This window comes from Esox lucius, chromosome 18 (genome assembly GCF_011004845.1).
Source record: "Esox lucius isolate fEsoLuc1 chromosome 18, fEsoLuc1.pri, whole genome shotgun sequence".
Lineage (NCBI taxonomy): Eukaryota > Metazoa > Chordata > Actinopteri > Esociformes > Esocidae > Esox > Esox lucius.
Genome location: NC_047586.1, coordinates 1,570,423 through 1,596,761, shown reverse-complemented (window position 1 = coordinate 1,596,761; position 26,339 = coordinate 1,570,423). Strand labels below are relative to the sequence as shown.

General features: G+C 44.3%; 1 protein-coding gene across 3 annotated transcripts in view; it reads left to right on the top strand.

The window, feature by feature from the left end:
- The first annotated feature begins 2,597 nt into the window (after window positions 1–2,597).
- hbs1l (HBS1-like translational GTPase) overlaps window positions 2,598–26,339 on the top strand; it is a 32,087-nt gene continuing 8,345 nt past the window's right edge. Inside the window, exons 1-5 of one of the 3 annotated variants that reach the window (XM_029114429.2) lie at window positions 2,598–2,762; window positions 3,406–3,471; window positions 3,780–3,914; window positions 8,101–8,358; window positions 25,807–25,915. In XM_029114429.2, coding sequence (XP_028970262.2) covers window positions 2,720–2,762; window positions 3,406–3,471; window positions 3,780–3,914; window positions 8,101–8,358; window positions 25,807–25,915 — 611 coding nt within the window. In that variant the 5' untranslated portion in view covers window positions 2,598–2,719. Of the gene's footprint in view, window positions 2,763–3,405; window positions 3,472–3,779; window positions 3,915–8,100; window positions 8,359–10,232; window positions 12,070–12,111; window positions 13,482–25,806; window positions 25,916–26,339 lie in introns of those variants that run through there. The other 2 variants (XM_029114430.2, XM_029114431.2) reach the window with 2 other exon arrangements.

Below are 26,339 nucleotides of genomic sequence, written 5' to 3'. Positions count from 1 at the left end.
AGACAGGAAAGTCTTGCCACAGACTATTGCAGCATGGTTGTGTAGATACTGGGGATTGGCACAGCGGGTGTCTGGGGACACTGTGGCCCTATCCAAAGATACCCCAGGAGAGAGCCAACCAGGCAGGAAAAAGCTCCACCCATTTGTCCACCATAGCCTCTCACCACCAAAGGGGCCCTTGACCACCAACCACCCTGAGACAAGCCAGTTAATCCCATGTCACAAGCCCCAGTAGGGATCTAATGTCACAAGCCCAACGTTGTTAACACAACGTTGTGAATGGAGACGTTTAGTGAGGCTTGACACCTCACTGTCATGATACTTTTTACATTTTAAATGTCGTCCTAGAAACATTTTAGAGTTGCTCTTTTTTGACAGATTTCTGTCTCTGTCACCTGTGTGACCCCCTTTTGTATGATTATGTGTGCATGCGGCGTTCCACCTCATCAAAATACAGGAAATTGACTTGAGGGGGAGCCCTCCTCCCACACAGAACACACACCCTAACCCGAGGTTGGTCCTGGGGCACCTGTCTGTTAACATTTCTCTTAATGACATCATGTTTCCGTCTGTCGGATCAATCTCTGCTTTGTTTCTCTTCTCTCCCTCTAACTATTGGTCTCTCTCTCCCTTTTGTCTTTCTTTACCCCATCTCACACCATTCCTCTCTCTATCTAGGCCACATTATGACAAACTGTCACCTGGAATAGAAGCCGGTTTATTTTAAAAGGTTTCCAGCATTACCTAACCAGGTGCTTGTGATCTATCCACTATATTTAGCCATTCAGAGTACTCTCTCGTGTTTCATATGTTCCCCAAATGGCACCCTCTTCACGATGTAGTGCACAAGTTTTGACCAGAATCCTTAGGGCTCTTCATAGGGAACAGGCAGCCATTTGTGGCACACACTAGTAGAGATGTGTTAACTGCCTAAAGAATCTGACCAGAAGGATCCAATATGTCTCCCTGTCTCCTAGAGTACAGGACCCTCACTGCCCAATACTGTAGGAAATAGCTGGTGCCATTTTGGACACAGACCCTGGCCAATGTTCCACGGCTAAGGGCTGTTTACGTGGTATATAGAATATGAGTATATGTACTGTCAATACTGTACTTGATCCAGTATCAGGACCAACCCAGACCTTGATGCAGGACCAACCCAGGCCTTGATCCAGGACCAACCCAGACTTGACCCAAAACCAACCTGACCTTGACAAACCCAGAGCTTGACCCAGGATCAACCCAGGCATTGACCACGACCAACCCAGGCCTTGATCCAGGACAAACCCAGACCTTGACCAAGGGCAAACATTGGTCTTGATCCAGGACCAACCCAGACCTTGACCAGCTTTCAGTGCCTTTTTTACATTTCAGTTTTTTTGTTGTTAATTTATTTTGGATGATTTGAAAATGTATGATGTATCCTGTTTTCTGAATGTATATAAACAATATAATAATGCTTTGAAAAACACCCTTTGGTGTGTGTTCAGAGAGGGATGTCTGGGCAGGGCTCACACAACAGGGCATGACCTTTGAATGTGTGTGTGTGTGTGTGTCCGGGGAGGGGGGGCGTCAGGGGGATGCATGGGGTTGGGGTGCACATACACTTCAAGAACACAGGTGGGTCTGGGTTTGGAGGTTTTGTGCTTGCGTGTATGTGTGTGTGTATGTGTGCGTGTGTGTGCGGTAATGGTGTCAGACACTTTCCATGCACAGCTTGCGACCCTGTTAGATGTAAACTCATTTCTTAAATCATTATCTTGGCCCGACTGCCTTTTAAACGTACCACACTGTTTAAATGCACAAACACCTGCTATAAAACAGATTACATTTTATTACAGAGTCCTGGCAGTAGAAGGACTTAGATAGGGTCTTCCACTGCTGACAGGCTGTTGAGGCAATTCAGAAAGGAGGTGGTGGTACTGGGGTGTTTATGTTTTTGGGTGGGAGACGTCTCAGTTGGACAGACATGAGGTTCAAGCCCGCTACATACATAACTACAGTAACAGTATAGGGCTTGCTGATTATTCAATAGCGGTAAATTAGCATTTAACATCATCATCAATGTCCTCATTATCTTCATTATCAGCATCACCACAATTGTCATGACGATGATTACCATCATACTTCAGCATTCAGCCCACAGGGGCAGTGGGAGGATGGATATTAGGGGCAGGCAACAGCCTGAGTAGTTTCCACTAACAGGCAGAAGCAGCAGGGAGAGATTCCCTTAGTAGCCTACTAAAAAAACTACCTTCCCAGTCATGGGGGTTTCCGTTTAAGTTTCATAAATGGAAAAAAAAATAGCGATCTTGAATTGATTGATAAGTAAACACAATATCTTTGGAAACACTGATATGGAGAAAAAACAATTAGAAAATAAATGTTTAAATAAATATATTTTTGTATTGAACGCAACATTCAAAAGTAGATTTTATTGTATTCAAACGTTACTACCGTCTACTGAGAATGTTTCTCTGTCGAGTGTTTTATTATGTCAGTTTTATGTATTATCTTCTGTTAAGATTTGCGTAACCTAACTTGACCCAAGATCTGTGTAGAATTATGCGTGATCCTGAGCAGTTCAACGTGAGTGCTTTACTCTACGGAGTCTGCGCAAATATGGCTATCGGAAAGTGAGACTATTCAACAAAACAGCCTTTGAGCCGAAAACCATATCTACTGGTACCGAAAGGACACGTTTAATTTATTAACCGACATGTCTCGGCACAGAAATGTCAGAGGCTACAACTACGATGAAGGTTAGGTTTTGTAAATGTGATAGTGCTAGTTTTAGACACTTAGATGCAAGGCCTGAACTTGTTAGCTAGCTATTCGGCTAGCTGGACTGCTAACTTGATAATCGTGTAATTATTGCTGTCGTGTCCCATTAGGACTTTTTTCGTGCTCACTGGTTGTCACCTGAAATGGGTGCCACGAGCCCAACGTTCAGCATTTTGCTAATCAGCTCAACTAGCAAGTTATAAAAGCTATGTTTAGGACGTGTCAATGTTATTGTTCAACTAGCTAACTTTCAATATTATTATTTTTTTTACCAGGGTACAGTGTTGTTGACCACACGAGGCTAACTAGATAGTTCCCTATAGCTAGCTAGCTTGCAGCTGTGTTCAGTTGCAACGGTTGGTATGGTTAGCTAGCTTGAGTTAATTAACACAAATGTACCTTTTTACCCAGCTAGATCAGGTACAGACAATTGGTCTAGTGAAATGTCGCGCGCTACTCACTCCACGGCTAGCTTGTTACGTTCAATTTTAACCTGCATATTTAATTTCGTTTTTCAACCGGGAGGAGTTGCTGACAATGCATTGACAGCCATCAGAAATCACACACAAACACTCTCTATTGTGTGTTAATGCTACTGTTTATTGTATGTCCTGTCTGCAGATTTTGATGATGATGACGTGTATGGACAATCTGTGGATGATGACTATTGCATCTCGCCTGCTACAGGTCCGTGACACCACACCATACAAGCAGGAAACATTACGCTGTAATCTTAATAGGGAATAGCCTGCAATGCTCGTGTAGTGAATGTTCATGGTGTTTACCAGACACTCTTATCCAGAATGAGTTACAGGAATAACTTCGGTACATCTGCTGCTCTGGGGCAGTGTGAAAGATCTTTAATCTTGGGGTGTAATTGCATTGGTCTAAAGTAGAGTACTACATAGAGAATAGGAGCAATGATAACAATATGCATGCCCTGATGCTGTGATTGGCTCCTGAGTGTTTTGTTGTGTGTTCTGCTATCTACGCAGCGGCCCAGTTCATTTACTCGTCTCGACAGGAGAGGCCCAGTGTTGAACCCCCCCTAGAAGAAGAGGAGATGGAGGAAGAGGAGGCCATACCTACTTCCCCAAGCCTCACACACAATCTTAACCCTCTGGACCAAGGTACCCTCTGACCTTTGAACCCACCTCCCCCACCCTTGCAAGGTTATGAAAAGGTTAGCCATAGTTAAAATGCTACAATGATTCAAATCAGCCCCGTTAGCCTGTTATTTCTCTGGACCCATTTTCAGACCATCCAGCTATGGATTTACTCATGACAGCTGACCTCTAATGTCCAAACACAGCTCCCCCTCTCTCACACACCAGGGTACCCCCTGTACTCTAAACACACCTCCCCCTCTCTCACACACCAGGGTACCCCCTGTACTCTAAACACACCTCCCCCTCTCTCACACACCAGGGTACCCCCTGTACTCTAAACACACCTCCCCCTCTCTCACACACCAGGGTACCCCCTGTACTCTAAACACACCTCCCCATCTCTCATACAACAGGGTACCCCCTGTACTCTAAACACACCTCCCCATCTCTCATACAACAGGGTACCCCCTGTACTCTAAACACACCTCCCCATCTCTCATACAACAGGGTACCCCCTGTACTCTAAACACACCTCCCCATCTCTCATACACCAGGGTACCCCCTGTACTCTAAACACACCTCCCCATCTCTCATATACCAGGGTACCCCCTGTACTCTAAACACACCTCCCCCTCTCTCACACACCAGGGTACCCCCTGTACTCTAAACACACCTCCCCATCTCTCACACACCAGGGTACCCCCTGTACTCTAAACACACCTCCCCATCTCTAATATACCAGGGTACCCCCTGTACTCTAAACACACCTCCCCATCTCTCATATACCAGGGTACCCCCTGTACTCTAAACACACCTCCCCATCTCTCATATACCAGGGTACCCCCTGTACTCTAAACACACCTCCCCATCTCTCATATACCAGGGTACCCCCTGTACTCTAAACACACCTCCCCATCTCTCATATACCAGGGTACCCCCTGTACTCTAAACACACCTCCCCATCTCTCATACACCTGGGTACCCCCTGTACTCCTCTTTTGTACCCCACCTCCCTTTCTCTTACTTGCTTTCTGAAAGTAGACAAAGAAACTCCTGAACCCAGTGGGGTTTTCTAAGGTGTTTTCTTATAGTCTTGTGAAAAATATAGTATAACCCCCAGAAATGTTTTATTTCTTCTTCTTATTATTATTATACATTTAATTTTTACTTATTTGGACATGTATTCATAATCTTCACTTCAACACTACGACAAAAAAATGAAGGTAACCTTATCTAACAAATGTAACTGAAAGTTAATGTAACTGAAAGTTAAAGCCCACTCTCCAGTACGGCTTTAACTCTGTCAACTGTTTTTGAGGGCTTTCTTGCATTCACGGCCAGCTTCCAGTCCCTCCGCAGCATTTAGAGATCTGGGGCCGTATTCATAAAACATCTTAAAGCTGTAAGTAGCTCCCAACTTGCTGATTTAGGAGAAACTCTAAAAAACAATGGGTGTGTCAGTCCTAATTTTAGGACTCCTATATTTTTAGCTCCTAAACAGTGCCGGTCCTAGCCTTTTGGGGGCCCTAAGCTAAATTTGGTTTGGGGGCCCCCTCTCCCATAGTGGTCGTTGGCAGTTTGTGGCCCCCTAGCGGTCGGGGGCCCTAAGCAGCAGTTTATGCCTAGGGCCGGCCCTGCTCCTAAATCTGTGAAAAGTTACACCACTGAGGCAACAGGAGATAGAGCTCTGGGTGCTCAGCCTCCTCCTAAATAATTGTTTTGAATTATAGGTTACATGTTAATATAATCTGCAATGACATGTGTAACAAGGTTAATGTATGTATAAAAACATTTAGGTAAATTTTTATATAGGCCAAATGCATTGATTGATAGAGAGAACATTCTGGTCTAATGTAGTAGAAAATCATTGACCTTATGTTCCTATTACCTGTGGCAGTTGAATACTACAGTCTCTGCCCTTGCGTGCGACACACTCATTGGCGGTTCTGTACAGAAGTGGGAAAGCCGCATTTATTTGCAAGTATATTTCCCCATGCTTCTTTTTTGGGTTTTGGAGTTACCCCAACTAAGAGCTGTTCTTGCGTTTGGTTTTTGTTTGCATAATGTAGCATCATGCGTCTTATTAACAGCCATGGTTGTTCTAGTCTGATAATTAAAAGGCTGTTTATATGCGTGTCCGTAAGAGGCTGACAATTAGCTGAACATATGCTTGACTAGTCAGTATAGCATTCTTGGTTTCATGTTTAATCAGTGATACTTCGCCTGCATTTTAGAATTTTCAATTTCAATATGGGAACATGACACCTTTCTGCAGTATTGTTATGATGAATACACTGACAAAGACCCCGGCAGCTTTGTGAATAGGTTTTAAGAGGAAACTTAGCTAGGAGGCCTCTTAATGTTAAGATTACATGTCTTGTGAGTACGGCCCCTGGGCTTTGACTCCATTCCGTATCCTACACTTTATTTTTCAGCCATTCTGTTGCAGAGTTTCTTGTGTGTTTTGGATCAATGTCATGTTGTAATATCCATGTTAGGTTCAGCTTTTTGACAGATGGCCTCACATTCTGCTTGAGAATTCTCTGGGACAATATGGAATTCATGGTTGAGTCAGTGATGGCCAGGCCCTCAGGCAGAAAACCACCCCTAAATCATAATGCCACCACCTCCATGCTTTACAGTTGGTATGAGGTTCTTCTGTTCATAGACAGTGTTTGGTTTTCACAGAACTTTTGAAGTCTGTCCAGTGCGTTAAGCCAGTAGTTTTGGTCTTTACCTAAGTGTAATCTGGCAAACATCAATCAGGTCTTTATGATTTTTTGAGAGCAGAGGCTTCTTCCTTCCTGACCTCCAATGTAGGCCAGGGTTGCAGTCTCTTTGTGACAGTTGGTTCATGCAGTTTGACTGTGATTGTTATGAGAGGCCTGTAGATCCCTTTGTGTTGCCCAGTTGTTCTGAGAGAATACAATGAGTATCTTTCGGTCAGCTATCGGCTTGAATTTGGTGGGACAACCTCACCTATGTAGATTGCCAGTAGTGTCCACACTAGTTTGGAATCTTCTATATTTTTTGATAATCGTTCGCACGCTGGAATGTATTTCAAATGGTTTGGAAATGGTTTTCTAACCCTTCCCAGTCCGAGGGGCGTCAATAATCTTTCTTCTGAGGTGCTTGGAAAGGTCTTTTCATCTTGGCTTGATGTGTAATGAGTTTTACATGAAAACACATTGAATTGGTTTGAATAGGAAATATAGCAAAATGAATAGGGAATATAGTAATTGATTTTAGAAATAATGATTTTTAATTGAAATAAACTTTGCTTTCATCAAATAATCCTCCATTTGCAGCCATTACAGCCTTGTAGACCATTGGCGTTCTAGTTGTCAATTTGTTGAGGTAATCTAAATAGATTTCACTGCATGCTAACTGAAGCACCTCCCACTAGTTGGATTGGCTTGATGGGCACTAAAGTACCATACGGTCAAGATGCTCCCACAACAGCTCAGTAGGGTTGAGATCCGGTGACTGTGCTGACCACTCCATTATAGACAGAATACCAGCAGACTGCTTCTTCCCTAAATAGTTCTTGCATAGTTTGGAGCTGTGCTTTGGGTTGTTGTTCTTTTGTAAGAGGAAATTGACTCCAATCAAGTACCATCCACAGAGTATGGCATGGTGTGGCAAAATGGAATGATAGCCTTCTTTCTTCAAGATCCCTTTTACTCTGTACAGATCTCCCACTTCACCACCACCAAAGCACCCCCAGACCATCACATTGCCTCCACCATGTTTGACAGATGGTGTCAAGCACTCCTCCGGCATCTTTTCATTTGGTCTGCATCTGACGAATGTCCTTCTTTGCGATCCAAACACCTCAAAAGATTTGTCTGTTCATTAAAAAAAAAATCATATCTTCTTGTGTCCAGAGTCTGTGTTCATTAGCCCATTTTAATCTTTTCTTTTTATTAGCCTTTTAAAATTATAAACTTGGTTTAGCAAGGACTGATGCTAATCCAAAACTGATTGTTGTTGATAATGGGCCTCTGTATGCCTATGTAGATATCCTGTTTAGTATTCAAATGTTTCCAGCTATAATAGTCATTTACAACATTAACTATTAAGGTAGTTTCTAAGTGACCATAAACTTTTAAACGGTAATGTATATATTAGATAAGCATGGAATAATAATATAAAGTAAAAAAGTTAATCCTTATTGGCGTGTGTATGTGTGTGCGTTCGTCCGTAGGCAAGCTGTACTCCTGTCTGGACCAGATGCGTACAGTCTTGGGTGATGCAGTGCCAGAGTCAGTCCTAACCCAGGCTGCACTGCGTTGCGCCTTTGACCCCCAGAGAGCGCTGGACGCCGTCCTATCAGAAGAGAGCACTCGGCCACCGCCCCCTGCTGCTTGGACCAATCAAGATGTGCCACTGCCACAGAGGGCCAATAAGGAGAGAGCAGTGAGAGCGAATCAGGAAGCCTCAGGTGCCCCTCGACCAGATAAAGGTACACCTGGGTTATGGCTGGGGATTCACTAGATAGGGGTTCAACTATTATTTGAAATAATGAATGTTCCATTGCTCTAAGTAGGCCTGTTCAAGCCTGTAGTCGTAGAATGAGGGAAAGACTGAGATAATAAATGTAATACTTGGCAGTCAAACAGTGTGCACAGGTAAAATTCATGCTGTCACAGAATGATAGCAGTGGTGTCAAAAATATTCTGGTAGGCCACCTGATTCAGCAGTCTTATGTCTTGGGGGTAGAAGCTGTACAGGGCCCAGTTTAACATTCTTAAGTCTTGGGGGTAGAAGCTGTACATGATCCTGTTTTACTTTGTCAAGCTGTATAGTGTGTTTTTGGACAGTCTCTCAGCTCAGGGGTAGAAGCTCTATTAGTGTTTTGTTGGACAGTCTCTTGGCTTGGGGGTGTAGAAGCTTTCTGGGGTCATTTTGGTTACAGAGTTGATCCACTGGTACTGCTTGTTAGTCTTAGGAACTGCATTTCTCTCTCTCTGGAATACCCAAGTTGTTTCCCCTCATGTTTGAACAATATGCCTGTGAACTTGTCTTCAATGTACTCCTGTACATCGGTGGAGTCCCACTGCTAGCGAATACATAAAACACTTACGTTTAATCGTTGACTGTTCAGTGTAAAGTTGACATTGATTACATTGTGGATGACGTTATATGAGGCAGCCCTAACAGATGAGCCTAGAAGAGAGATGCTGATTTAAAAACATCTGCTGGCTTTTGAATGACATGGCCGTTTTGCATTTAATATGCATTTCCATTTCTGCTGTAAATTTCTAAATATTTTGTAGACCAAGGGTTTTGCATTTCTAGTTCAAATTTAACTTTTCCATACGAATAAATACTTTATTACAATGATGAGTCACTGTGTGCCTTCAGAATTCTCCAATACTCCTTTCACTCTTCAAATAAAAGTGGAAGAAAAAATAAACAATTAGTATTTCTGTAAAACGGCTAAAAAGCTCTTATTGGTAAATGGCAAATTGTAAGTGGCTTAAATTTTCGGGTTGAAATTGCGATATATATTTTAGGTGTGGGGATTGCCTGGGACTTAAGAATACAATATGATTGTGATTTATCTGTCTATATATATATTTTATTGATGTCATATGAAGGGCTGGGGCCGATAAATCAATATCAATATTTATATTTGCATTCCTGCCACCAGATCGCCTTCAGAGCGAATCTTTAGCACAGCTGGCAACACTGTTACCTGCCACCGGTCAGCCGTAAATCCAGATCAGTCTTTCTTGCCCGAATCCTCTAGTGCAATAAGCAGGAGGAGTTAGTGGAATAATAACAGTTTTTATTTTCTGTTCTACCTCATGTTCCATAATGTTAGACACTAGTAATGGCTGTGATTCAAATCCCACAGCACACTGTTTTATAATGCCCTTGTTGAATTGGTTGTGTTTAATATTCTGTGAATTGTACTCAGAAGTTATCCACCTTTGGGCAAGTAGATGTTTTTGAGATATGCTAGATTACTTAATTCGAGACAATAACTACTGAAAATTCAAATTTGCCATGTATATTGTGATAATTATATTATTATGGAATTATATGAGAAATTGTGTTAAATGTATTTGCCATATCGCCCAGCCCATGTCATATGGTCAATAAATATTGCAATACATTATTCACATTTCTATCATTTATTGATAATTATATACAGGACAAACAGCAAAAATCAACTATACGTTATTTGTATTTATTTTTAATAACAAAATGCCTTTCCCTCTCTTTCCATCTTTCCCCTCCCTCTCTCTCTGTTTTTATGTCCTGATCCCCTGACCTCATCACCTCATCACCTCTCTGCCTCTCGTCGTCGATTGGCTTTCGTAAGGTAAGGAGCCTGTTTGTCTGACATTCATTCTGACACTGTACCCCCACAAGGGCCCGACCACGCACACACCATACACACCATACACACCATACACACCAACCCTGTACCCAGGTCTGCCGTGCCCATGTCCCCCAGCCCACTGAACCTCCGTAGTCTCTTGGCACAACCTGAACCCAATGGTCGTGATCCCCAAATCATTTCAACGACGGCCGCTTTGAACGTTGTGGGCGGCGTTCCTCAGGGTGATTTGTTCCGGAACGTTTGTTCTACAAGGCCCTTGGCAAGGTCTGCCGGGTCGGAGAGAAGCAGCCACTTGACCCAGCTGATGTCTGAGCACAAGCAGAAGACTCAGGGGGCGGGACTACCCTCTCTGTCCTCCTCTCCATTGGCTGCTCTGTCTGGCCTGTCTCTGGGCTCTCTGGGGTCGTTAAACTCTAACTCTGCCCCCTTATCCAGTGCTTCTCACGTAGCTCCTCCCCCAGGCCTCCTCGCCTCCTCTTTCGGTGGCTTATCGCTCGGCAACCCAAGACTTGCCCCTCTTTCTTTCGCCAATCTCAGCACTGTCCTCCAGAGCAGTCGGCCAATGGATATAAACCCGAGGGGTGAGGCTAATTTGGCGGAGACCAAAGGGAGCCCGTCTTTGGCTGAGCTTATCCAGGAACACTCAACCAACAGCCCCACCCTATATAGCTCCCTGCCCGGTCTCAATGGCAACCCGACTCAGCCAGCCACACGTCCCGAGTCCCATGCACTTATCCAGCCTCCTGGCTTCTCCCTCTTTGCCTCACGGCACCAGAGTCTCCACACACTGACACGCCCTCCCGCCCTGCCAGGCTCGGCCTCGGCTGCAGTACCTCCTTCCGGCCTAGAGGGGGCGCCGTCTCTGTCTCAGCTTGCTACCCAGCACCAGACTAGAATTCTCCCAGTGCCGGCGCTCTCCCTCGCCACCCTCCTGTCGCCTGGGAATGTGCACGTTGCGGTGAAATCTGGAAGTGTTCAAGAGGACACATTTGGAGACGAACCCCGCACCCCATTGTCTTCGGCTCCCCCGGGCCCCCCCATATCATGGCAGGGAGGCCAAAGTGTCGATCTCAGCTCGCTCATGGCCCAGTCGTCTCCCGCCCATCCCCGCGCTGATGACCTCCCCGCATCGTCCTCCACACCGTCGGTGGTTGCCATGCCGTCCGTTGCCATGCCGTCCAGCCACCGTGGTTACCTTAGTGCCTCTGTGTTCGCTAGACCATCCTTCTTCGCCCTGACCCTGGCCGTGCAGCCGTTCAGCAGGGAGAAGAGGAGGAGGGTTTTGGGGAGTCAGAGGTTGGAGGTCAGAGGTCATCAGGCTTTTCTGTATGGAACACAGACTAAGCTGGTCAAAGCTAAAGAACAGATGCCCCTACTACCCATAACCCCTTTCTGTTTTGACACGCCTTCCCCTGACGACATCGTACAAGCAAATCAGAAGAAGGCCTTTACCCGTGATTAGTGGTTGCTAAGGAAATTAACTGTCTGTTGCTAGGCTGTGTCATATAGGGATGCTTAGAGAAATTGACTTTTGAGGCATCCACCAACTAACCAATTAACTGATCCCTCTTCATGACCTGGAAAGTTATTGGGTCATGTGATCTCAACTCCAGCCGGATCATCTGGGGGGATCAGCCAATGGATAACACCTGAACTGACTGTTTAAACATGATGAGGTCAGAGGCACTGCTGGAACAGTGGACGTAGTGGCACAGATACTGTTTCTAGATCTGTACCTAGATGGAAACTGATCCTAGATCTGTACCTAGATGGAAACTGATCCTAGATCTGTACCTAGATGGAAACTGATCCTAGATCTGTACCTAGATGGAAACTGATCCTAGATCTGTACCTAGATGGAAACTGATCCTAGATCTGTACCTAGATGGAAAGTGATCCTAGATCTGTACCTAGATGGAAAGTGATCCTAGATCTGTACCTAGATGGAAAGTGATTCTAGATCTGTACCTAGATGGAAAGTGATTCTAGATCTGTATCTAGATGGAAACTTCAAAGGATGCGAACAATCTTTTGCTATGCTTCCAATAGTCCCAAATTGCGCCCTATCCCCTATCTGGCACACTACTTTTGACAAGGGTCCATATGGGTCTGGTCAAAGGTAGTGCTCTGCAGGGACTGGGTGTGCTTTGGGAGGAATGGAACAGCATGTGGATGTTGGCCAGTTTGAGGCTCAGAAAGGAGAGTGAAAAATTTACAATATGTTTTTAAGACATCTACTACCATTTGTTTTCTCTGCAGCATGATGGGTAAAAAGAAAAATGTTATGTAATATTTTTTTTAAACTGGAGTCTATTTTTGTATGACGTTTTACTGACTTTTTATGACTTTGCCATCTTTTTTTACCACCGGTCTTATTATTAAGACCTGTACCCTTTTTTCTTTTAATGTTCGCCCTCTTACTGAAACATGATACAGAAATCCCTTTGTTTTAAGAGAGAGAGAAGGATGGAGGTTAGTGGGTGAAGCCTGCCTGCAGGTGTGAAGCAGCTATTGGAAAGGTGGATCTGTTCACTTGTTCTGGTTTACCACACGGCCTGTGTTTGGAGGGGGAGACTTTTGAGTTCAGAGGACACCTGGAGTTTTTCCCACGTCAGAACACACACGCGAACACACACACGCAATCACACAGCTTTTAAATCCTTTATTGAAACATAAACAAAGTGTTATCCTGCCTCTGTTTTGGCTGAAACCTGACTGATAGGCCTGGAGAAATGTAACCACTAAAATTCAGAGCTATTGGTACTTTTAAGTGTTTTGAGGCAAGACAATGTTTGTTTACATTCACATTTTTACTACTATGTCTATAGACAGAGTGTATTCCAATGAGTATCAGCTGTTGGAATAAGTTAAGGTATTTCTTTATTTTCTTAAAATAATCAATGCTTATATCACATTCATTTTTAGGTCCGACAATGAATTTCACTATCAGGATTCCTGGTGTAATTACTATTTACCAGAAAACACTGTTTTAAAATAATGTATTAAAGCAGTAATTGTGAATGTGCTCAACAAAATGCTTTTTTTGTCCAATCGAAAAATTGTGTTTTCAAGCTCATACATTATTTTTTAAACATTTGCGTTTTGTACTAGGTGGAGTTGTTATGATTTACTCAGGGAGGGTGCCCCAAATGAAAACCTATTTACCCCTTAGTGCACTCAAACTCCCATTTGAGCCGCACACAGGGTGTGTCTACAGACAGACAACGCCTGAGGTTTGTGTTTTTCTATAATACTGAAATAAAAGATGTTCATTTCTGTACTCTGGCTGGGTGTGTGTCTGCATGAGTGTGTATTAGTGTATCGCGTGCGTGTGTGTGTGTGTCTGCATGAGTGTGTGAGACTCTGCGTGTGCTGGGTGTGTATTAGTGTATCGTGTGTGTGTGTGTCTGCATTGTTTCTTCATGTGTTTTTTTTTTTCATGGCCACAGGAAGGTTAGAAATAGTTGTCACTGCCATGATTTACCTTTCGTTCCTCCTGCTGCTACAGACTCACACACACACCATCACTAAATATCCTTAAACCATTTCAGCTGTCCAGGTCCAAGCTAACCTTACCGGATCCCCTGCAACTTACTTGTTACAGCAAGGCACTTGTAATGCTAGGGTTGTGGGTTTGATTCCCGCAGGGGACCAGTAGTAAAAAGTATTTGAATGTATGCGCTCAACCTTAAGTCACTCTTGACATACAGCTCCAGACATTTTTTGGAGACCACTGTGCCTTTTTCTTTCCTTTCCAAAAAAGTTTAAAAGGAAAGTTTTGAGTGAGGAACAGAAGTGTTCAATTTGCAGTTGTCTCTAAATTTTAACCCTTCTGTTCCTCACTCAAAACCTTCCTTTTTCACTTTTTTGGCAAGGAAAGAGAAAGGTGCAGTGGTCTCAATTTTTTCCGGAGCTGTATTTAATGGTAAATGTACGGTAATGGCAGTTATATGACCTGAATAGAGAACTTTTATAGTAAACAATGTCAGACCATTTAACTTTTCAATGAAGCAGTTGTTATTTATAATATATTTGAATTAATATATTTTCCTAGAAGCCTATCGGCTGACTGTTTGTTCTTAACCTGTTAGTCTGGTCTGTCATGTTATACCTGCTTTCCCTGATTTCCATGAGTATAGGAAGCAACCTATGGCTGGTCTAGTTATTTGGCCCTCAGGACTAGTTAACTGGGTGATTGTGGTACTCATGTCTAGTTAAATGGGCGGTTCAGGACTAGTTAACTGGGCGGTTGTGGTCCTCAGGACTAGTTAAATGGGCGGTTCAAGATTAGTTAACTGGGCGGTTGTGGTCCTCAGGACTAGTTAACTGGGTGGTCCAGGTCTAGTTAACTGGGTGGTTGTGGTCCTCAGGACTAGTTAACTGGGTGATGTAGGACTAGTTAACTGGGTGATGTAGGACTAGTTAACTGGGTGATGTAGGACTAGTTAACTGGGTGATTCAGGACTAGTTAACTGGGTGGTTCAGGACTAGTTAACTGGGCGGTTCAGGATTAGTTAACTGGGCGGTTCAGGATTAGTTAACTGGGCGGTTGTGGTTCTTAGGAGTAGTTAACTGGGGGGTTGTGGTTCTTAGGAGTAGTTTACCGGGTGGTTGTGGTCCTCAGGACTAGTTTACTGGGTGGTTGTGGTCCTCAGGACTAGTTTACTGGGTGGTTGTGGTCCTCAGGACTAGTTTACTGGTTGGTTGTGGTCTTCAGGACTAGTTAACTGGGCGGTTCAGGACTAGTTAACTGGGCGGTTCAGGACTAGTTAACTGGGCGGTTCAGGACTAGTTAACTGGGCGGTTCAGGACTGGTTAACTGGGGGGTTGTGGTCCTCAGGACTAGTTAACTGGGTGATGTAGGACTAGTTAACTGGGTGATGTAGGACTAGTTAACTGGGTGATGTAGGACTAGTTAACTGGGTGATTCAGGACTAGTTAACTGGGTGATTCAGGACTAGTTAACTGGGTGGTTCAGGACTAGTTAACTGGGTGGTTCAGGATTAGTTAACTGGGCGGTTGTGGTTCTTAGGAGTAGTTTACCGGGTGGTTGTGGTTCTTAGGAGTAGTTTACCGGGTGGTTGTGGTCCTCAGGACTAGTTTACTGGGTGGTTGTGGTCCTCAGCACTAGTTTACTGGGTGGTTCAGGACTAGTTAACTGGGTGGTTCAGGACTAGTTAACTGGGTGGTTCAGGACTAGTTAACTGGGCGGTTCAGGACTAGTTAACTGGGCGGTTCAGGACTAGTTAACTGGGCGGTTCAGGACTGGTTAACTGGGGGGTTCTGGTCCTCAGGAGTAGTTTACTGGGTGGTTGTGGTCCTCAGCACTAGTTTACTGGGTGGTTGTGGTCCTCAGCACTAGTTTACTGGGTGGTTGTGGTCCTCAGCACTAGTTTACTGGGTGGTTGTGGTCCTCAGCACTAGTTTACTGGGTGGTTGTGGTCCTCAGCACTAGTTTACTGGGTGGTTGTGGTCCTCAGCACTAGTTTACTGGGTGGTTGTGGTCCTCAGCACTAGTTTACTGGGTGGTTGTGGTCCTCAGCACTAGTTTACTGGGTGGTTGTGGTCCTCAGCACTAGTTTACTGGGTGGTTGTGGTCCTCAGCACTAGTTTACTGGGTGGTTGTGGTCCTCAGGACTAGTTTACTGGGTGGTTGTGGTCCTCAGCACTAGTTTACTGGGTGGTTGTGGTCCTCAGCACTAGTTTACTGGGTGGTTGTGGTCCTCAGCACTAGTTTACTGGGTGGTTGTGGTCCTCAGCACTAGTTTACTGGGTGGTTGTGGTCCTCAGCACTAGTTTACTGGGTGGTTGTGGTCCTCAGCACTAGTTTACTGGGTGGTTGTGGTCCTCAGCACTAGTTTACTGGGTGGTTGTGGTCCTCAGCACTAGTTTACTGGGTGGTTGTGGTCCTCAGCACTAGTTTACTGGGTGGTTGTGGTCCTCAGCACTAGTTTACTGGGTGGTTGTGGTCCTCAGCACTAGTTTACTGGGTGGTTGTGGTCCTCAGCACTAGTTTACTGGGTGGTTGTGGTCCTCAGGACTAGTTTACTGGGTGGTTGTGGTCCTCAGGACTAGTTTACTGGGTGGTTGTGGTCCTCAGCACTAGTTTACTGGGTGGTTGTGGTCCTCAGCACTAGTTTACTGGGTGGTTGTGGTCCTCAGCACTAGTTTACTGGGTGGTTGTGGTCCTCAGGACTAGTTTACTGGGTGGTTGTGGTCCTCAGCACTAGTTTACTGGGTGGTTGTGGTCCTCAGGACTAGTTTACTGGGTGGTTGTGGTCCTCAGCACTAGTTTACTGGGTGGTTGTGGTCCTCAGCACTAGTTTACTGGGTGGTTGTGGTCCTCAGCACTAGTTTACTGGGTGGTTGTGGTCCTCAGCACTAGTTTACTGGGTGGTTGTGGTCCTCAGCACTAGTTTACTGGGTGGTTGTGGTCCTCAGCACTAGTTTACTGGGTGGTTGTGGTCCTCAGCACTAGTTTACTGGGTGGTTGTGGTCCTCAGCACTAGTTTACTGGGTGGTTGTGGTCCTCAGCACTAGTTTACTGGGTGGTTGTGGTCCTCAGCACTAGTTTACTGGGTGGTTGTGGTCCTCAGCACTAGTTTACTGGGTGGTTGTGGTCCTCAGCACTAGTTTACTGGGTGGTTGTGGTCCTCAGCACTAGTTTACTGGGTGGTTGTGGTCCTCAGCACTAGTTTACTGGGTGGTTGTGGTCCTCAGCACTAGTTTACTGGGTGGTTGTGGTCCTCAGCACTAGTTTACTGGGTGGTTGTGGTCCTCAGCACTAGTTTACTGGGTGGTTGTGGTCCTCAGCACTAGTTTACTGGGTGGTTGTGGTCTTCATGTCTAGTTAACTGGGTGGTTGTGGTCTTCATGTCTAGTTAACTGGGTAGTTCAGGATTAGTTAACTTGGTGGTTCAGGTCTAGTTAACTGGGTGGTTGTGGTCCTCAGGACTAGTTAAATGGGTGGTTGTGGCCCTCAGGACTAATAAACTCAATAAACTGGTTGCATAAGTGTGCACACCACTTAAACTAATACTTTGTTGAAGCACCTTTGAATTTTATTACAGCACTCAGTCTTTTTGGGTAGCAGTCTATTAGCATGGCACATTTTGACGTGGCAATATTTGCCCACTCTTCTTTGCAATAGCGCTCTGAATCTGTCAGATTGTGAGAACATCTCCTGTGCACAGCCCTCTTCAGATCACCCCACAGATGTTCAATTGGATTCAGGTCTGGGCTCTGGCTGGGCCATTCCAAAAGTTTATTCTTCTGCTTTTGTGGATTTGAATGTGTGCTTTGGGTCGTTATCATGCTGAAAGGTGAATTTAATCTTCAGCTGTCTAACTGACACCTGAAGGTTTTTTCCAAAATTGCCTTGTATTTGGAACTGTTCATAATTCCCTCCACCCTGACTAAGGGCCTGGTTCCAGCTGATGAAAAACTGCCCCAAAGCATGATGATGCCACCACCATGCTTCACTGTGGGTATGGCGTTCTTTGGGTGATGTGCAGTGTTGTTTTTGAGCCAAACATACCTTTTGGAATCGTGGCCAAAAAGTTCAACCTTGATTTCATCAGACCATAATACATTTTCCCACATGCTTTTGGGAGATTTGATGTTTGTTTTTGCCAATTTCAGCCGGTGCTTGGATGTTTTTCTTTGTAAGAAAAGTTTTCCGTCTTGCCTCCCTACCCCATAGCCCATTCAAATGAAGAATACGGGAGATTGTTGTCACATGTAGCACACAGCCAGTACTTGCTAGAAATTCCTGCAATTCCTTTAATGTTGCTGTAGACCTTTTGGAAGTCTCCCTGACCAGTTTTCTTCTAGTCTTTTCATTCATTTTGGAGGGAGATCCAGTTCTGGTAATGTCTCTGATGCTTTGGAAATTATTTTGTACCCTTCTCCTGACTGATATCTTTCAAAAATGAGATCCCTCTGATGCTTTGGAAGCTCTCTGCAGACCATGGCTGAACTTTATTTGTGATTAATCAGAGTCACTTTAAATGATGGCAGGTGTGTAATTACTTCTATTTAACAGTTTGAATGTGATTAATTAATTCTGAACCCAGCCACACCCCAGTTATAAGTGTGTGCACACTTACACAACCAGGTTTATTGTAAGGTTTTTATTTATTTTTTCCTCTAGAAGATTTCAGTTTGTTTTTCAATTGAATTGTTCACATTATAGGTCACATTAAAAGTGGAAAAAGTTCTGAAATGATTTATCTTTATCTCATTCTTTTACATCACATAAAAGGGGTGTGTAGACCTTTTATATCCACTGTGTAGACCTTTTATAGGTCCTCAACTGGTAGCTTCATTAAACCCCCGTATCAACGTCAACAATGATGAATCGACTCTGGTATGCTGGCCTTCTAGGCAGAGTTGCAAAGAAAAAGCCATATCTCGGTCTGGCCAATAAATGTTTTTAAAATTAAGATACAAAGACACTAGACAGAGGTAGAGTGGGAAAAAGTGTCGTGGACAGACAAATCAAAGTTTGAGGTATTGGGATCTCAAAGAAGAACAGTACAACACAAACCAAATGAAATGATGCTGGAGGAGTCCTTGACGCCATCTGTCAAGCATGGTGGAGGCATGTGATGATCTGGAAGGCTTTTATTTCCTATTCATTTTGCTGTATTTTCTATTCAAACTTTTCATGGAAACCAAGGAAATTTCTAGGTGACCCCAAACGTACTGCATAATCGGAGTTCAGGGCAAGATACTGTTTGTCTTCCACTGGATTCTTTAGAAAGGTGTGTGTGTGTGTGTTTATGTATGTGTGTTTATGCGTATTACTACGTTTCTGAGAACCACAAGTCTTTACAAATATAGTAAACTATGCCAAACCAGATTCAAGCAAGGACATTTTGCTGGTTCGGACTCTTAAAAATGTACTTGGGGTTAGGGTTATACTCAGGTTAGGGTTAGGCATTAGAGGTTACATTTAGGGTTAGTAATTAAAGGGGTGCTCTGTTGAATTCTGCCTTACAGGACTGATTTAAAAAAAGAACATGACTTGTGTCCTTATCCTTTTCCGTTACTGAATGATGATAGTGTTAGATAGTCCAGGGTGCTTTAGGGGTGGGGTGCAGACTAATAAATGTTTAGGTGGACCATAGACACTAGTCACTTTTGCTTGTGTTCCTGCCATTAGTACAGTCATAATTGTACATATAGTTTCTGTTTAGATTTGGTGTTAGGATGAGTTTGAGGGAATATTTTCTGGTTCCAGAAGTACATTAAAACAAATGTGCCAGCGATTTATATTTGAATGTGTCTGTAAATTTGTTTGAGTGTGTGTGTTTGTGGATTTATATTAGAATGTGTGTCTGTGTAAATGTGTGTGTGTGTGTGTCCAGCTGTGTCTATCACCAGCTCAATCTGTGCTTCAGACAGAGCTAGCGTGGGTTGCTGCAGAAAGACAAATGTCACACACGGTACCCATCTATTTGCTTTTCTCTCTTTTTTTCTTTTCTTCTCGCGTTCCTCTCTACAACCTCCTACGTAGGAAAAAGTGATTGTGAGTCAATGACTTTGAAAGATCACCTCATCTTAGGTTTCTGGTCTGCAGTCGTGTTTTGCAAAAGCACGGTTGCATCTAAAATGGGCCCCTATTCCCTAAGTAGGGCGTTACATCAGACGTGAGGCCAGGCCTAAAGGAGTGCCCTACGAAGGGAATGGGCTGCCATTTGGGACAGAAGGCGTTGTGTTGGTCTCAGCAGATGGAGGAAAGTCCTTTGTGGGGGTCAGGAGAGGAAGGGGATTGGTGTGTCTCACCAGGATGAGCATCAGCGCTGGTTACTGACTGTTTTGTGGTCAACTGTGGAAATATTCTGTAGCTGGTTTTGTGTTTGTGTGTGGAAAGAAAAAGTTATAGGTTTCATTTTTGCAGAAGGGTCAAGGGCAGTTAAAATGATTGATTGCTGAACTAACTTGACTCTGGCAGTGAGTTGCTCTGGATGTGAGCTCCTGAATCACTGAGTTTTAGTGAAAAGTAATACAATGTCTTGATTTGATGGACTTGTTGCAGGTTTGCTGAAGTGTTTAGCAGCCCTATTCCCTGTATAGTGGCCCACTTCTGCCCGGAGATCTATGAGCTCTAGTGGTCAAAAACAAATGCACAATATATATAGTGTCAAGTGTTAGTAAGTTTGAATTCTTAATGTTTGTACATTCAAAGAGGAATTCCCTCTAGTGATTAATCAGGTTGTGGCCTACTAAGCCCTACACTTCTTTCCAGAATACCCTCTATTCATCACATGTAAATGCTTTATTCAAATAGATAAGCAGGTCCTGAACTACTACGATGGTCTATCAGATGAAGACTACGGCTACAGCATTTTATTACTCAACCAGTTCAGTGTGCTTTAACACAAGTACAGCCTTTACTGCACCCTAGTGGCAAGGAGGGAAAGTACAAGGAAGATTTCTAAATAGGCAAATTCTAAGCTGTCTGTTTCTGTACTGTCAGGCTTCCTGTTTGTCCCTTTTTCTTTGTTATATTTAATTTACAGGGCTTTATTGGCATGCAAGCATTTATTTACATTGACAAAGCAAGTGCAAATAATTAAGGTATTATCATTAATAGATGTCAAATATTATGTAAAAGTAAAATACAAAAATCTGAAATGATATGCAAACATTACGGACAATGATATATTTTCCATAGATCTCGGCATTTCTCTCTGTCATTCAGTACTTTTATCTCAGTTTATCTCTCTCTGCTTCTCAGAATTTTGATCTCTGTTTGTCTCTCTGTCTCTCAAACCTCTTTGGCTGTCCAGTTGTTAAGACAAGTCGGTCTTAAGCTTTTGAAAACGACGTGCTTCAAGTGCTGTTATTTGCACAGCGTGTTGAGGCTACTCTGTGTGTCAGTGTTAAATGCTAGGCAAACACAGTTGTCTGATTGATAGATTCTTGTCATTAGCTATTGCCCTCTGGGTTAGAAGGGGTTTGATAACTGAAAACACGTAGGATCCGTTTTTCCAAACCCTAGCTTCAGGCCAAAAGCTTACCACCAGGATATCGAGCCTCTCTTTTCATAGAGTGTGTGTCTGTTTGCGGGCGTGTCTTTGTGTGCCCGCACTCTTGAGTATCCCCCCTCCCAGAGTGAAGAACTTTGGGGGGACCCTATCGTTCACCACAAACATCAGTGCGGTGACTCGTTCCTGCTGTTCTGCATTCATATAGGAAGTCTGTCTCTCACACAATGTGACTCTGCTACTAACCCAGGCCTTTGTCCTCTCACCCCTGGACTACTGTAATTCAGTGTTCCAGGCCCTTGTCCTCTCACCCCTGGACTACTGTAATTCAGTGTTCCAGGCCCTTGTCCTCTCACCCCTGGACTACTGTAATTCAGTGTTCCAGGCCCTTGTCCTCTCACCCCTGGACTACTGTAATTCAGTGTTCCAGGCCCTTGTCCTCTCACCCCTGGACTACTGTAATTCAGTGTTCCAGGCCCTTGTCCTCTCACTCCTGGACTACTGTAATTCAGTGTTCCAGGCCCTTGTCCTCTCACTCCTGGACTACTGTAATTCAGTGTTCCAGGCCCTTGTCCTCTCACTCCTGGACTACTGTAATTCAGTGTTCCAGGCCCTTGTCCTCTCACTCCTGGACTACTGTAATTCAGTGTTCCAGGCCCTTGTCCTCTCACTCCTGGACTACTGTAATTCAGTGTTCCAGGCCCTTGTCCTCTCACTCCTGGACTACTGTAATTCAGTGTTCCAGGCCCTTGTCCTCTCACTCCTGGACTACAGTAATTCAGTGTTGGTAGGACTCTTTGCTTGTCCCACCAAACCCCTTTCACATATCCAGAATATCCCAGCCTGTCTGGCCCTCTCTTCCACTCACTGGCTTTCAATTAAGACTCATTATCTCTAAAGGACATGGTTCTTGGTAATGGAGTTGCTTGGGAATTCCCCCCCACAATCCTCGGTATGATGAAACCCTTCAAACCTACCTGAGCTCTTCGCTCCACCACCTCTGATGTATTTACTGCCCCACCCCTAGATAAGGACTGTCAAATCTGAAGTAACTGAAGCCTTATTAAGGGTCGTCTTAAATAATTGAGATGTTCCAAAGATGGGGACCTACATTGCTAAAATTAAAAGTTTGCTAAACATTGTTGTTTTTAGGGGTGAATGGAATTCATTGTTTTGATCATTTGTTTCATCTAGCAATCTGAAGATGAACACGTTAATTGCATGAGTTGCTAAAAGACAAAAAGCTTCTGTGTGTGTGTGTGTTAGCTTAGGTGTGTTTATATAGCCATGTTGGCAGGCAGATAGGCACACAGCATCAGGTCTGTATTCTCCAGGATTCTTCTGAAAGACACCAGGAGACCCTGTAGCTACTGTGACTCAGTGCCTGTAACAATCCACCCACCCTGCCCTCAGGTCTAACTGAGGTGCGAGGAGCGATGAGGGAGGAAAGTAAGGGAGAGGGAGTTGACAAGGGACAAGGCTGGGGAGCAGGGAAGGGAGAGGAGGAGTCCATGGAGGGAACAGGACATCTAGACTTTCTCTTTCTAGGAATCCAGAACACCCTATTGGATCTGCTGGGTGGAGGAAGTAGGAGGGGTCAGGTGCCTGTGGGTTGTTCATCCTGTGTAAACACACCCCTTCGACAGTTCCTTTGGCCTAAAAATCCTAACCTGGGCTTGACCCTAACCTCCCCATATCCTGTGTGATAGCCAGTCATAGCTTCAATTAGCAAAGTAAATAGAAGCACTTGATTCTATACGTTTTGTGTGGTTTGGTGCAGTGTATGGTTGTATTATTTTAATCAAGTCACGAGCCAAAATAATTATTGGAACCCGTGCCATGGACTGTTGGTATTCTGAAGGACATGGGTCTGTTCTGCATGAACGCACCCAAAGATGGACAAACGTACTCTTCTAACATTTACTGTAACCTGCATGAACACCACCACTTAGCCATTCCTGGCCTGTGACAAATGCACGCAAGCACACACACAGGCAGACACACGTTGTACTTTTCTTGGGACCAAAACGTTTTCTCTCTAACCTCAACCCTATACAGTCCCTGACCCCAAGCCTAAAGAAAGCCATTTATAAAAGTTAGGACCAGCAGGATGTCCTGACTAGTCATGACTTACCATCCTGTTTTTAAATGTGTAATGTTACCTTTACACACACACTCTTTATAACAGTGAGGACGTGCACAGGTCAAAAAATGTAATAATTTTAGGGGACAAGAATTCTGTCCCTAACACGTAGTCTAAATAGCATCTTAATGTGAGGGCACACCAAATTCTCTCAATATAGATTTTCCATGAGTTACTTCTGTTATATGCACTCTCTCTCAGACTCTAGATGATTGGCGGTGTTTTTGTGAATCAGTCTTCTAGCAGAATGGTTTTTTTTTTTTTCCTGTTGACTCATTCAGAGATACCTCGGTCAGAGAAAGTCCTCTGTTTGTCTGTGTGTGTGTCTTTGTGTGCGTGTGTGTGCGTGTGTGTGCGTGTGTGTGTATCCCCTCTTCCTGCCCTCTGGTGCATTGATGCATTCGGTCGAGAATCATTCTGCGAAATGCAGTGTCACTGTTTTATTTCTACAGCAACTGCCAGTTCCGAAATTAACCCTTAACTGACTAGGCATCTGACGTCTCAGCAGGGATACAGGTCAAACGCCAGTCATAGCAGCACACCAGTGATTCATCTAGCTAGACCCAGCCCAGCACCGCCTGGCCTGGCCCGCCCTATAGACAGACTGCACCTGTCTCGTCAGGAAAGGGTTAACTTCAGAGAGGAATCACGCAGAATAAACCCAAGGGCAGCCTTTCTACTGGAATTGGGCCAAGGGTACAAGTGTACGTACACCTTGTGCACACACACACACACACACACACACACTGTCAAACAGGAACAAGACAGGTAGAATGTGGGATGATCAGTGGAGTTTTTATATGTAAAAAGTTGGTGGGGCACAAACCATTTCAAAATATAGGATACATACCAGTTAAAAACTCCATCTTGCTCCTGGTGTGTTTATTTAACACCAATAAACAGCGTGGCTCCACAAAACACTTTTAACGACAGAGCGGCTTGGTAGTGCGAGTGAAGGTTTTTACCCTCTTCAAGGTAGAAAGGTTCCTCTTAAGTGTTATGATAATTTTCAGCAGAGTGACGGTCTCAGCAAAAGCCTCCTCTAGGTTGTTCTCATGGATGGATCTTAACAGAGACAGGGCTTACCAGTGTGAAGCTCAGTGTGGCGGTACAGAGTGGTCAGCTCAGACTTCAACTTTTCCTTGTTTCCTAGAGGTCATAGTTTCACCGCACAGTCAAGCTCAGATGTAGGGAATGTCAGGACAAATTGTGGGAAGAGCGAGCTGTCAACCAGCTTGGCAGCGATCAGGTGGTCACTTTGTGAAAACCTCTGCTCCCCCTGGGAGATGAATGTGTCGCACACCTCCTTCATCACCGGCGCTGTGTTGGTTACTCGTCGGCCTGGCTCGTCTGTTCCATTGTGAACGGTGGCAGCCCATTCATCAGTTTGCTTCCGCATATTCTGGACATTCTCCTTGAAACGGGTGAGCGCACTGCTAATCCCAGATGCATCGATGCTCCGTTTTTGCAGAGTGTTGTATAAAATAACTTCTGGCATAAGGAATATATTTTTTTCCAGTAGCTGCAGAAAGGCTCGGTCCCTGAGTTTTTTTGACAGGCTGTACGCCTCACTTATGGTGGCCTCATCCCATCCTGGTTGTGTGTGTATGTCCTCCATACACAGGAGCAGCGCAGCGCGGTTTTCCCAAACTGCATTGACAGTTCCACTTTTAAAGCTCCATCGTACAGCGGGTGGCCTTGGAATGCGTCTCTGTGTTGCTTCAGCAAGTGCTGCAACACGTTTTGGAGCGCCAGAGAAAAATCTGCAAAAAACTCTTTCAGGATGCTCAAAGTTGCTGCAAGGTCAGGTTCACCTGGTGAGCAAAGCAGTGAACAAACCAGGCATCTCTTTTTTATTAGTGTCTGTACCCCTCTGATGTTTTCACTCATTATAGCTTTTTTCCCAGCTTCAGTGGTTCCAGCACACCCTTGATGCTATTAAAGAGGCCGAGTCCAGTTTTATCTTTGACTTCCACTAACTCCAAATACCTCTCTGTCACTGTATTGTCAGGCAACATGTATCACAACACAACCACCATCTTTGTAACCCGTCCTCGACCAAGTGCCTTCTTTTTTTAACTGTTGGCCACTTTTTCTTCAAAAACCACTCCACGTTCAACCTGCGGTTACCTTTACCAGCAGTTTGAGCGATGACAATATCCCGTGGCTGATGGCCACCGAGTCGCTTTACTTCAAGTTTCTCCTCCAAATGAAGTGTCCCAAATGACCGGTCACCCCTGGGCATGCTGATGGGGCTTGTGTCCCTTCAATCAATAAAAAAAGAACACATTAACATTTCATTTGATATTGCTCCTGAAGTTGCCTTCTTCTGTGTGAGAAAGTTTGTGTGTGTTTATTATTGAGTCTGTGTGTTTTATTATTGAGTGTGTGTGTTTATTATTGAGTGTGTGTCTGTTCTAGCTAAAGGCCGCAGTGTTGCTGAAAATAAACTGGACCTGGAGGTTCTACCTAAAGTTGCCCGGATGACCGTCTCAGGGAACAAACAGACCACAGGCTTTGATGTGCCGAGGTAATACACACACACACACACACACACACACACATTAGAAAACAAATCTCTAACAACATGTGAAACAAATGAAGAGTGCTGAGTATTTTGCCAAACCACTGTATTTCGAGATGTGGGACATGGAAGTTCTGCACATTGTTTTTCAAGATGCTGATGTTTTGGGATTTCCGCGTCTGTGTGCCGGAATAATTTCTACAAATTCAATCATACGAGGACGCTGTGTAACGATTCCAAAGAATACAAGTATTTATAGTAACAAGGAGCGTGGTTTTGCTGGTCAATTGACAAACAATCTGGTAACCAACCTGACTCCACTGTTAGACAACATATCACGGAAATGTTCAGCCGCGCCTGAAAGGAGGTTACCCTGGCAACGGAGACAACCGCACGTGAGTGCATCTGTCTGTTTGCCGCCACTCGCTAT